This window comes from Uloborus diversus, chromosome 8, assembly GCF_026930045.1.
Source record: "Uloborus diversus isolate 005 chromosome 8, Udiv.v.3.1, whole genome shotgun sequence".
In the NCBI taxonomy this organism is placed as follows: Eukaryota; Metazoa; Arthropoda; class Arachnida; order Araneae; family Uloboridae; genus Uloborus; species Uloborus diversus.
Genome location: NC_072738.1, coordinates 59,788,163 through 59,801,410, shown reverse-complemented (window position 1 = coordinate 59,801,410; position 13,248 = coordinate 59,788,163). Strand labels below are relative to the sequence as shown.

At 34.0% G+C, this 13,248-nt stretch overlaps 1 protein-coding gene across 1 annotated transcript in view; it reads right to left on the bottom strand.

The window, feature by feature from the left end:
* Nucleotides 1-13,248, bottom strand: part of LOC129227615 (uncharacterized) — a 181,619-nt gene that overhangs the window by 50,365 nt on the left and 118,006 nt on the right. Inside the window, exons 9-13 of the mRNA XM_054862203.1 lie at nucleotides 12,011-12,245; nucleotides 8,875-9,017; nucleotides 7,058-7,236; nucleotides 3,465-3,613; nucleotides 325-470 (exon numbers count right to left, since the gene is read on the bottom strand). Coding sequence (XP_054718178.1) covers nucleotides 325-470; nucleotides 3,465-3,613; nucleotides 7,058-7,236; nucleotides 8,875-9,017; nucleotides 12,011-12,245 — 852 coding nt within the window. The remainder of the gene's footprint in view (nucleotides 1-324; nucleotides 471-3,464; nucleotides 3,614-7,057; nucleotides 7,237-8,874; nucleotides 9,018-12,010; nucleotides 12,246-13,248) is intronic.

The window sequence follows — 13,248 nt, the reverse complement described above, 5'->3', positions numbered from 1 at the left end:
ACTCAACAAACGACGAATGGTTGACACATTTTGCGTGAAAGTAGCGAAAGAAATCCAATTTCTTATAATGCTTAGCTTTAAAATTACGTGACTTGGGGTCTTTGCTTAACGAATGAAAGACTTCCCTCCCTCCATTTTATATCTTCTCAATGGGTTGCACTGTATTTTAAGAAGTGCTTCATTTGTTCTTAGTTTCTTCCTATTTGTAGTTGTAAAAAGTTTCTTTCAAGTTTCCCATACTAGGATTATAGATTATCTCGATCTTGCACGATTTATTGGAACTATTCCTGCGTCATTTATTTATTTAAACTTCAAAAAACTTACAATTTCCTCTTGCTTCGAGCCGGAATGTGAGCAGGTCTCCAACTGCAATCGTAGTCGTTGGTGACCCTCTGTACAAAACTTTCAGAATAACACTTGAGGTTAAGATGTTCTGTGCCGGCAAATGCTCTATTTGAGTAGGATATCGTCTGCAATAAAAAATACTCAATGACTGAATAACTTGGGTCATGGTAAGGTTAATGAATTAGCATAATAATATAAGCGTAACAGTAAAAAAAAAACTTATACAGAACCAGTGTTGCAATTAAATACAGTCGTGAGAAAATAAAAGGCAGCATTTGCAAGTTTTACTTATTTAATTATTTTTTTTTTGCCATTTTGCCATTCGCACTGTAAAAAAATTCCGAAACGTTACTGATTATTTCACACGGGATTATTTTTCGGGGTTTCGCAGGTTTTCATCTATTTCCCGGCAAAATCAAGTATCTTTGCAAAAACGTTTCCTGAATTGCTACAAGTTGCACGAATGCAGACTTTTCATGGTTGTAAAAAATATTTTAGCAAGTAATTTAAAGATTGACTGAGTGTGTTTATTAAGTGTATCGGCTTTAGTTCGACTACGGTCTGTCCAGATTAAATAAGCTCCCAATGAGAGTGAATAATTAACTGGATAGCTGCAGCTTGCAAGGCAAGAATTGCAGGTGAGGGAGATGTCAAGTGCTTGCTTGGAACTCTATTTTAGCTTTCCCCATGGTTGCTTTTTTCCTAAATCAGGAAGGTTCTAAACAATTATAATAAAACCTAATTTTCCTTGAAGGTTCTCGAAACATGACTGGCTTTAAAAGGGAAGATTACCCGATTCTTCAGAAAGTTTCAAGAATAATTTCAGAAATGTTGCTGACTGACGGAAAACGTGCCTGGTTTTTGCACGATATGTTTCTTGCAGAAATGGGGCACATCAGCTGCCCATTATTTTCCAGAAACATTTCTGAATTGTTTTTACTGTGCATAATTGTACATAAGCTTTTTGGTACAAGTTTGCTTATTTAGTTTCCGCTGAAAATAAATCCCGGAAAAACGTCAAATTCGAGCATTTCCCTATTGTTAGTATTGAATCCAAAACGCGTTTCTTCAAATGTCTCAAAACCTCATTTCTGCAGATACTGCACCTTTTCTTCCCACGGCAGAATACTACTTTTAAATACATTTTTAAAAATAAATACTTCCTTAGCATTGAAAAACAAATCAAAAAATAACAGTGCATGAAAAGTTTAAGAAATATATAAAAAAATATTTTATAATTCTAAAGATTATGATTTTTTGATTGCAACACCCCAAAAATTGAAATTGATCTTAATGTATTTATATTTTTCCGAGAACAAAAATTAGATTCACTTTTTCTGAAGAATCCCTAGAAAAGTCAAAAGGAATAATCATACAAATCCCAAAATAAAAAAATGGCCATTTAATTGCGAAATGAAACTTTATCACGTTTATAAAAAATAAAAACGAATTAAAATGGAATTTAATAGTATTGTATGATTGCCTGTATGAGGCAGTGAGAAGAAAAGGGATGTAAGTGGCTAAATTAAAGATTTATAGACAAGTTGTACAAATGGTAGGTGAACCTCTGCTCTGTTTTAGGGCAAGAGATAGTACTAGCCCTAGTAGGAGCTTATACAGCACACTTTGGAGAAAAAAAAATCAACGAAACCCTAGCTAGGTCCTTATCTTTACACGCGTTTTATTCGAAAACTTGAAAATGTCCACTTACATCAATTTGCTCATTGTTGCCAAATATATAGAATTTCAAACTTGTAATAAAATTCAAGGGTAAAAGATCCGTCAAACATAAAATGGATACGGATACAGATCTTAATTTTTCCCTCTGATATCCACGAATACGGATCGGATATCTGATACATTACTAGTACACAGGATGTTTCGGTTTAACCTGTAAGACCTTTATTTTTGCAACCGTTAGCTCTAGATGCATACTTCCAATTGCAAAAATGTTCAAAATCAGATGTGGAGTTGAATTGTTTATTGAATGAAAGTTTGAAGCAAAAATAAAAATGAGTCAAAAATACAACTTTAACTATCAATACGGGTCCTAGGTCTCTTATCGTATTTAAAGAAATAATCTCCATTGAAAACTATTACTGACACAAAAAAGCTTGACATTTCTGCGACCAAAACTTAAGGAGATATTCCAGTTCAAAGTTTTAAGCGAACATATACAAGATGAGATTGGAACTAATCTCCCTTTCAGAAGAATGACAAGTTGTTGATGCGAAAAAAAAAAGTATTTAAATATTTCATTGCTATTCATAAACAAATGCAAATGTTATGCCATGCTACATAAAAACACAGCAAAAAATCTCAGTCAATTTGAAAAACCACACTCTATGCACGCGTAAAATTTTATAATCCTTGTTAACTGTTACATCTGTACCTCAGAGCCAGAGGAACGTAAGTCATATCATGATAATTTTACAGTAGAGAGAAAAAACTTTTTTCTGGCGCATGCAAAAGATGAAAAGCACGCCAGTTATACCCTGGTAAAAACTGAAAAGGTCTTCTTTTTTTAAAAAATTACGTTCACATGACTAGATGCGGGATAGGGTTCTACACACAATGCACTAATAAACAGAAAATCGTAATTTTTGGACTTATGTCCTTCTGGTTCTGAGGTACAGATATTTTCCCCCAACAAGTGTTATTGACAGCGAGTGTAAAGTGGCTTAAGTCACAAAACGCTGCGTTTCATATCTCAATGAATATTGGTTGTACTAACTTCAAACTTTTTGTTTTGGAATTATTTTTCAATGGGTATTATTACCCTAAATAAGTCCTTCTTAGGGGACCTGTGACCCATATAAAAAGTTAAATTCCGTATTTTTTGACTCATTTATTTTTATTTTTACTACAAACTTTCAATATTTTAACACTGCTTCTGATTTTGAGCATTTTTGCAATTGGAAGTATGCATCCAGGACTAACGGTTGCAAAAATAGAGGTCTTGCAGGTTAGAGCGGAACAGTTCATTGATATTTACTATTTCAAATGCATCAAAGATTCGTTTTTAGTTTTCGATGACAAGAAGGATTAATAGTGCATCCTGGAAGAAAAAGGAAATGCTTCTAAGCGATTCATAGCGGACACAAAGGTAAAGTACTGACCCATCCGTCCTGGTATCGAGGTAATTGGATGTAACAACAGCTTCTCCAGGGCCAGAGAAATAGCACGTCAGATTGTACTTCTTGTCTCTTGACGTCTGAACGTAGTCATTGAACTGAACGACAACGATGTTGGTGATCACGTCGCCGTACTGAAAAAATAAATTTAAAAATTATTTTCGAAAACTTTAAATTAATTTTACACAGAAATGTTTCGGCAATAATGAACGGGAAAAAAACCATATCAGAGGATAAAAAAATCGAAAATAAAACAAATAATTGCAGCAAATCTGAATGCAATATACCGATAGTCCGGTTAGGATATCCAGAGACTGCAGTTTCGTTCCTGTTATGGACTCGTCACTTCGGAATAGTAATCGAGCTGGAGGGAGATGTTCTCTCCTTGACTGTTAAAGACTATTCAGATTGATGAATCTATAACAAGGACAAAACTGCAGTCTCTGGATATCGTAACCGGACTGTCGGTATTTGGCATGTAATTCTGCCTTAACCGCGACTTAAGAGTGGTAACTTACTAATTATTACATCGGTTCCCGTAATATTTTATCGAGGACTAAACAGTGGAGTTGCCAAACATACAATAGCTACCAACTTTCTTCAGTTCATTTTTTTTCCGGATAGGTGATTTGAACTGTTAAACGTCCTCCGTTGCATTTTCATTGACGATTTTTGCTTTTATTAAATTTAAGACAGAATAACAATTCTAAAACAATTTTTTCGTTTTATACCGGCTCTGTACCTGTAACTTCTCTCTAAGTCTTTTTTGTCAGCCCAAAAATATTTAATTCCCTCATAAATAATTGTGCGCAATCCATTGATACTTAATGACCCACAAACAAATGGAGAATCAGTTGAGAATTTGATTTGATATGCGTTAGTTATTTGAATTGTTAAACATGATTCAATAGTTTCGGACACGATTTTTACTATTTTCGTGAGAATGATTCTAGTATAAAAAGGTAAAAAATTAAGGTTAAGTAGAGACATTACCAAGCTCAAGTTAGTTTTTATTTTTTTTCGGGGAGGGGGGGGGCAGAGGGTTCAATTATCCCCTTCCCCTATTTTGAAAAGTTAATGTTTTTGCATGCCACTGCAATATCCGAAATGACGAGCCTGACTAGGTTGTTCGTTTTGAACTTATCATCTTTTTCATGGTTATTTGTTCATTTGGTACATGCAGGGGCAAACTGGCCCGCCGCACCATCGACCCGCGGGCCCATGCGCCCTCCCGCCGGTGCGCGCTCGAACGCCCTCTGTGCACCTTGTTTTTTTTTTTTTTTTGCGTGTGTGTGTGTGTGTGCCCTTAAACCTGTGCATCTTTGTTTTAAATGTATTTTTTTTCTTGATCCCTCATACCTGTGCGACTTTTTTTCTTCCTTCTCTTCCTTTTTTTTTTTTTTTTTTGCACCCCCATATCTGTGTGCCTTTTGGGTTTTTACTTGCGCCCTTGAAACTTTACACCTCGTTTTTTTTTTTATAATTTTTTGCACCTTTTGGGAGTCAAGGTTGACGCCCTGTTGGAGAACCCAGTCCGCTCCTCGGTACATATGTAAGACAAAAATAATACTTCCAAGAAAGTACACGCCCCCTCAACTGCCTATGAAGCAATCTATAGAATAAAATTGTTGGGGAACAAAAGTATAATGCTAGAAAAACTAGAAAACAACCTCTAAATGGTAAGATAAAATGAAAAATGAGTTGCACATTTTCAAATTATAAACAAATACACAACAAGCTTTCCAAACCTCCAAAAATGTGTATGATTATAGTCCAGAAAATAAGAATAGAATACATAACATGCAGTTTGCGTGTAATAAATCACGATTTTATTCATACTTTCGCTTTTCAAAATGCTCACTGTCAACTTCACTGGACACAAAAGGGAACATTTTTTTAAAGGCGAAAATCCTTTACATGACCTATTTTCACTTCAATCCATTATTAGCGCATTGCGATTTTTTGAATGAATTTCCTTTGCTGCTTGAAATTGTCCGGAATTGAGGCTGTATGACATTCATCATACTTCTATTAAATAAATATCTCTTTGTAAAGTTCTCGTTTTTTTATTTTATTTTTTTTAGTAAGCTGGACATGTTTTATTTCATGAAAGCGGATAAATACTTCCTATTTCTGCTTCGTTCAAGCGTTACATTCAAAGCGCTTATCATAGAAATATATTTGAAATTATACTTTCTATACAGTTATGTGTTATAGTCTCAGTTCATAAGTTTTTATGTAAGTAATATGATTACTCATGTTACATTTTGAGATTACACGCCTTTAATCTACGATTTTCCTCCTCTTTTGACGCTCGGAGCAGTAAAAATTAGTGAAAAATGTTCGAGAATATGTCAAGTTTTAAAAATGTATCATTGTTGTAGAACATTTTTCACCCCCGACACACAAAGGAAGGGGGTTATAAGTTTGACGTGTCTGTGTATCAGTGTGTGGTTGAAACTGTAGCTCCTAAACGGATGGACCGATTTTGAAAATAAAAAGAATTGTTCGAAAGGAGAGTTGATCGTGAGTGTTCTTAGCTAGGTTGCGTCTTCGGATGGTATTAATTAACGAAGATGTAAATTGAAAACCTCTAAAAGGTTTATCGCGCTTTTTGCGGTGAAAATATATTTAATTTTTTTTTAATTTAGTACCATAATAAAGAGTATTTTTTCTGCGTCCGATAGAATGTGTTTGGAATTTCCATGTTATATAGAATTCGAATTATAACGCTTTTTAAAGCAGATTTTAAATACGGCTAAGCCTTTACTCACTCGATTGGAAACCGAATTCATTGTTGGCCGACAAGGAATTTAAAAGTCATGATTTAAAACTTTTATCCGTTGCCAGTTTCTATTTGTTAACAAATAAAATACTTGTAATTAATTTTTAATAGTATAAGGCTCTTAAATGGATTTTCAATTCTCCCTCTTTGATTCTACATTTGCAACTGTGTCAGGGGTTTTTGAAATTTTTAATTTTATGTAAAAAACATTACAAGGTATGAAAAAACTCTCACAAGTTAATGGTAAGATTTTTTTTTTTTTGACGATTTATTTACGATTATATTTAAATCTAAAGATAAGTGTTAAACGTAACTATAAAATGAAAATAAACCTTTAAGAAAACTTAAGTAAAGTTTTTGTAAGAAATACTGTATAAATTGTAAAAATCATACTATTTTTTGAATAAGGAAAAAAAAAATGTGTATAGGTAAAAATATCCTAACACCAGTCAATTTTTCCCCCGTACCGGTGTCGGTCAACAAAATGGGGAAAAAATAATCATGTACAACTAACGACGAACTTAAAAATAATAAAACAAGGAAAAATTTTAAGATCAAAAGAGCTTTTAGTAATTTTATTCAAACCAAAGTTTGAAATCTTAAAAACTTTTCAACTGACGAACAGAATTGAAAAAAAAAAGAATTTTTCAAACAAATAGAAGTTTAATTTCCTAAAATTATTATTATTATTTTTTTTTTTTTTGCAACGTGTTTTTACATTAAATAAATTTTGTGTGTAAGTCAAATATATCCACGAGATTATGAACTGTTCAGAAAAAGAAAGATCCGAAACCTGTTGAGTTCCGCATCGGGGAAAACCGTTGGCTCTGGATATTCTGAGGACATTGACGTTGCCACCATTTCCGTCATAAAAGCAGGTGTCATAAAACCCGTATGTGTAGATTCTGCCGTAGAAACCTTCGGGAGTTTTCAGAGAGAATTCCATTCCATCTAAAGTGCAGGATTGGCTCACTAATGGAGAGGGAGAATATTCTTTTCAGTTTAGAACTTGGTTTAAAGTTTTGAAAGCATTAAAAAAAAAAAAACTTATATTATACCGGGCGATCCAATAGTCAGGACCAACTTTGAAAATGTATAATTCGAAAATGAATAAAGATTTAAAGATGCGTTTTGCACTAAACGAACGGTAAAGAAGCAGGGTTTTGTCTGGCAACAAAACAAAAATAGTTTTGTTGGTGACCAACAGATGGCGTTGTCGGATTTCTGATTAGTATCATGCAAAGCTATATACGATATGTAAAGGAGCAACGGCAGCAGGTAACGGTAGTCGAAACTATTATGCAAATCGAAATGCTGTCCATAGTTGAGAAAGCCATGAAAGTTTAAACTGTATTATAAGAATTATGGAGAAATAAAAAGTTATAGCGCCAAATGTTGGTCGAAAGCAGAAAAACTATTTTTGTTTCGTTGCCACACAAAACCCGGCTTCTTTTCGTTTCATTCAGTACAAACCGCATCTTTTTATCTTCATTCGTTTCCGGATTATTTTCTTTTTTGAAGTTGGTCTTGACTCTTGGATCACCCTGTATGTTCTTTAACAGAAGGTACGTTTTAAGGAAAATAGTATAAAAGCCCGTTTACATTGATCAACAAGCCGACTCATTGCAGGTAGTTTAGAACGACGGTAAGAAGATGTCCTAGAAGCGGAAAAGCAAGAGGATCATTGCAAGTAGCATTTTGGACCTACTCCTTACAATGTGCAAAACGGGATGTTCAGAGGCGGTATTGCTCAAATGCAGGCTATAATGTAAACGGCTGCTATAGGAAATCCCAATTTCAGGTAATTAGCAAGGTCACTGAATTTCCTTTGTAGACGCTCCCTAAGAGTATATCCGAACAGCACGATTTTCATGCTCACGAATTTCCGGTGTTTTTTTTTTTTTTTTTTGACATCGAGAGAGAGTGATTAATACAAAAAAACACCTGTCTGTGTTCTAAACATCTAATTAAATGCCTCCTTAAATTTTAGAAAATATTCCTCTAGATCAATCCCTGATGTAATCAAAAACAATTTGTAACTTTTAACAGTAAATAGGCCATAAACTTTGAAGATATTCTTTTTGTTTAACGAATCCGAATCAAATCACACGTAGACAGAGATATTTCAAGAAATATTAAACTACTTGATATTTTTCAGAGGAGTGTAATTCATTTTGGGGGAGGGATAGATACGAAAACAGTGAAACCGTGAAAACCGTAACAGCGATCAATTCTATAAAAATAAATTTTTAAGGATTAAATGAGAGATGACCTGAAAAGAAAAAATGTGTACCATTTCGGTTTTTTAGAATGTCTAAAAATTTTTATACTTAAAAAAAAATGTCAAATCCAATATTAAAAAAAATTCAATTGCTTTTTTTTTCCATTTTCCACGATGCGAAATCTGTATTTAAAACACGAGACGTGCTTGATTGAAAGTTTGAAGCGTAGTTGCCTATTTGAATGCGTGAAATGAACTGGTGGATAAGTTAAAACTATCTCTGCCTAACAGCCCATCGACTAGAAAAAATATTATTGATCGAAAGAATATTTTTAGTAAAATAGTACTATTATTACGAGTCATGCAAAGTCAATAATAAAATGACTTACCATCCAAACAACCGGGTAAAACACCACTGGGCTCCCTTTCGTAGAAATCAAACTGTGTGTTGAGTTCGAAATACAGCGGGCTTCCGATTTGCACAAGGTGGCTGTCCTGATCGCTAAGTTCACAATTGTCTGGAAAAAACGCCCTACAAAAAAGGTGAAAGAAACAATCATTAAATGAGAGATTGTAAGCAGGTTATACGAAGAAACACCTGCGAATTATTTTGAATGAAAATGAAATTTCATGCGTACTGTACAATCTTAAAATTGCGGGTTGTATATGGTCCCTTTTAGGGTGAAACGCTTGTAGAACCAGCGGTAGTTGTTTCAGATTACCATTTTGGCTCCCTATGGCACCCCTATGGATGAATTTGTAAGCATGATGGGCATAAGGTGATAAAAGGGCACCCTTAAGCATAGGCGGTTGGTTAATGTGACCAGACGTCCCGCTTTTTGTCTTACTGTCCCGCCAAAGTGTCCCGCTTTGTCGAAAAAGTCCCGCTTTTTTTGTTTAAATTCCGTCACACAAGAAATATAACATACAATCTAGATTTTTTAAACGCTTTTTCGATTTTTTGCTGTCAGTAAACGTAAGAACGCCATGTAAAATGTTATTCTTTAATGTTTAATACGCTAAACTACGTTGCACGGTCTACTCATCTTGAAATTAAAAGTTCTGTTAAGTGACGCTTGTTTAACAATCGCGCTTAAGTAAAAGAAGAAAAATAGCGTAAACGTTCCCAAAAACATGTAGAAAAGAGCAATTTTATGACTCAAAATTTAAACTTCTTTCGAGTTTTTTTTTTTTTTTTTGAATTATTGGAAAAATATTGTTTTTCGGAAAGAAATTACAACTAGCTATAAGTTAAAAAAATAATAATAAACAATACAAAAGAAACACGTACACATAAAAAGGTTTATCCAAAAAATAACACGCAAGAGGCCAAATTATTTGAAGATGAATTATATCTAAACAATTAGGGGAGGTGTATCGTGCATTGTTAACAGTGCAGTAAAACCTGTAAAGTTGACCACCCTTGTAAGTTGACCACCTGTCTATGTTGACCGCTTTTGTCAGGAACGGAATTAGCCCTATCTCATATAATGAAGGAAAACCTCTGAAACTTGAGCACCTCTCTATCTTGACCACCTGTCTATCTTGACCACTTATGTACGCCAAATTTGGTCTGGAGTGTTGTAAAAAACCCTTTGTAAGTTAACCACTTGGTTTATTTTTTAAACTTTCTTCAGCATATTATTTTATTTTATTATTTATTTATTTATAATAATAATTATAATAATATTTTTTAATAGCTTTCAAAGGATGTTTTTAATGCTTTGATGACATACTAGCATTTTACTAACTAAACAGCAGCATAAAGCTTACGCTGCTCTTTATTCTCCAAACTTGTTTTTCATTTGTTGTTCTATTTGAGATAGCTTTTTGTACTCTGTTCAATGAAAATAGGTGTCAGTAGAAAAGTTCAAAGTATTTTCTTTCAGTTGCAATATGCTGTGGCAACATAGGAATTCTGCTAAAAAGAGCAGGCCCGGATCTATACATTTTGGGCCCCCTTGCAACAAAATATGTAGGGCCCCTCCCTAATGGCCAGCAGTGTCTATTTGTAAAGCGAATAAGCCTTAGTTCTAGTTCTTTTTTTCTATTTTTTCTTCAATTTCCAGGGCCATTAGCCCCTTTAAGGAACGCGGGTCCCTCGCACTGCGGGTACGCAGATCTGGGCCTGCTAATGAGTAATGAGTAAAGTTACATGTTTCTGGCGCAAGGGATTAAGAGATAGAACATTTTAATTTTGCCTTAATGAACTGGGAGAGTCGAGCTTGTTGCTTTTTGTGCTATAAGTTTTACATAAAAAGGCTTCAAAAAGAAAGTTAGTGGAAAATTGAGATTAATAAATAATGAGAAAATAATGGAATTTCTCAAACTACAGTGTCTAATATAGTTAAAAACAAGGGGAAAATAAAAAAAAGTATTTGAATAGTATTTTTAATAATTTGTTTCACTTTCAATAATGTTAAACAGTGAAAGTGGAGTTGAACAGAAAGATTAAGGGTGAATTCCTCAAAAAAAAATAATAACTACATGGTGTAAGAAATGACAAAAAATAAAATTTAAAAAAATTACCGCCCTTTATAAGTTGACCACCTGTCTAAGTTGACCGCCAAAGTACTGCACCGCGAGTGGTCAACTTACACAGGTTTCATACCACCGACCTGCGTGAATTCAAAAAGGGTATTTTCAACTGTAAGAAAGTTGAGCACTAAAACGAGTTTCAAGCTTGCAGAAAATTCAATAGATGCATTAGGTTTTTTACAACATTTGTTCCTTCATTTTATATTTGTTTACAGTACAGTCTCAAAAATAATACAATTTTTGAACAAAATTATGAAATATGGCAACGGAACAATATGTTTTCCAGCATATTTTGAGAAATTTCAAAATTTTTTGTAGGGATTGCAATACCGGTATTGCAATCCCTAACCGCGATTGTTGAACAAGGTATTTTCATCATTTGTAATTTCCACTAGGGTGTGATTTTCCTTTTTCGCACTTCCTTCTAAGGTGGATTTTAATTTTTCACTTTTTACACCAAAACGAGGTTTTTATCGTTCGTATTTTTCTAGAAGTTGTGATCTTCATTATTCGTATTTTATCTTTAAGTTGTGATCATCATCATCATATTTTATTACCTTAAGTCGTGGTTTTCATCATTCTTACTTTACATTTACGTATAATTCTCTTTCTTCGTTTCTTAAGGTGTGATCATCATCGTCTTGTATTTTTATCTCAAGGTTTGTTTTTCCTTTTTCGCATTATACCTTAAGATGTGATTTTCATCATTACGTATTTTTACCTCAAGGTATGATTTTAATCATTCGTAATTTACATTAAGGCGTGGTTTTCATCGGTCCTTTTTCACTTTATGTCGTGATTATGATTTTTCTCATTTCACACTAACACGAGATTTTTATCGTTCGTATTTTACTCAAAAGTGATTATATATTCGAAGTGATTATACTTGAAAATGATATCTTCATGATTGATATTTAATCATAACGTTTGATTTTCATTTTTCGTGTTTACTTTTAAGTTGTGGATTTTATTATTATTATAGATTACCTGAAGTTGAAAGAAAGGCATGGAAAGTCCTTGGCCTCTATGCACGCTCGCTCGCAGTCCGGCAAAGTGTCTGCCCGGAGCACGCGCAGGATGAAGTGGTTCCGGATCCTCATACCGTATCCGATCTTCTTGAAGGTGCCGATGCCCCCGGACTTTCCGCACAGCTCCGGAGGTGGAAGGGGCGGATAAGGTGGCGGAGGAGGCGGGGGAGGAGGGAAATGAGCGCTGTGGGGACCTGTGGAATGGAAAAGTAGTAATAATTGGTTTAAACGTCAAGATTTAGGAATTCTAATTCATGCCGTACAATAACATTTCTTGTGTGATATTGTCTAAACATATCATGCTAAATACAGTCAAACCTCCCTTAACGGACACTACCAGATAGCGGACATTCCCCGTTAGCGGACAGTTTCTGAATCCCCAGATCCTCGAGGTAGGCGTACAATGTATTTCACTTCTCGTTAGCTGAAACTCTCGTTAGCGGACAGTAAATCAGCCGAGTTTCTTTATTCTGGTAAGATTTTTCTCAACACTGCTTTTGTGGCAAGCATTTTTTTCTACTTCTTTACGATGTTCTGGGGCTAACCAGTACCGATAAGTCACTCCTTTTTCTCTGAAAACAAGAGCCATTCAAGTCGAACATAAGGGGTCTAAAGACCTTTAATCTTCAGAATTTTCGATTTTCTGGAAAAAATATATGTTATGCATAATTTTATTCTGAACAATTTGATACCTTATTTATTACCATACGCCAAAAACTTTTCGAGTTATTGTAAAAATGCGAAACTTTCCCCGTAGAGATTTATGTTAACAGCAGCTGTTTAAGCCTCTTTTTCTCAGGTGCCGATTTCTTCGGTTTTCTCGTTTTGCGCGCATGATATTTCAGAAAGTTTTTTATATATTTCCGTAAAACTTTTCATGCATGTTTGTCTGATACATATCAACGATCTGAACCTAAATTTCAACTAAAAAATTAAAGTTAATATTTAAAAATAAATATTTTTTTACCCAAATTTTTGGAAATTTTCGATATTAACTTACCAAATTTCAAAAAAAAAAAAAAAATAAATAAATAAATAAATAAATAATTTAAAAAAAATAAATAAATTTAGGTTCAGGTCATAAATATAAACCAGATAAACATACACTAAAAGTTTTACGGACATGTATAAGAAACTTTCTGAGATATCATGCGCGCAAAACGAGAAAACCGAAGAAACCGGCACCTGAGAAAAAGA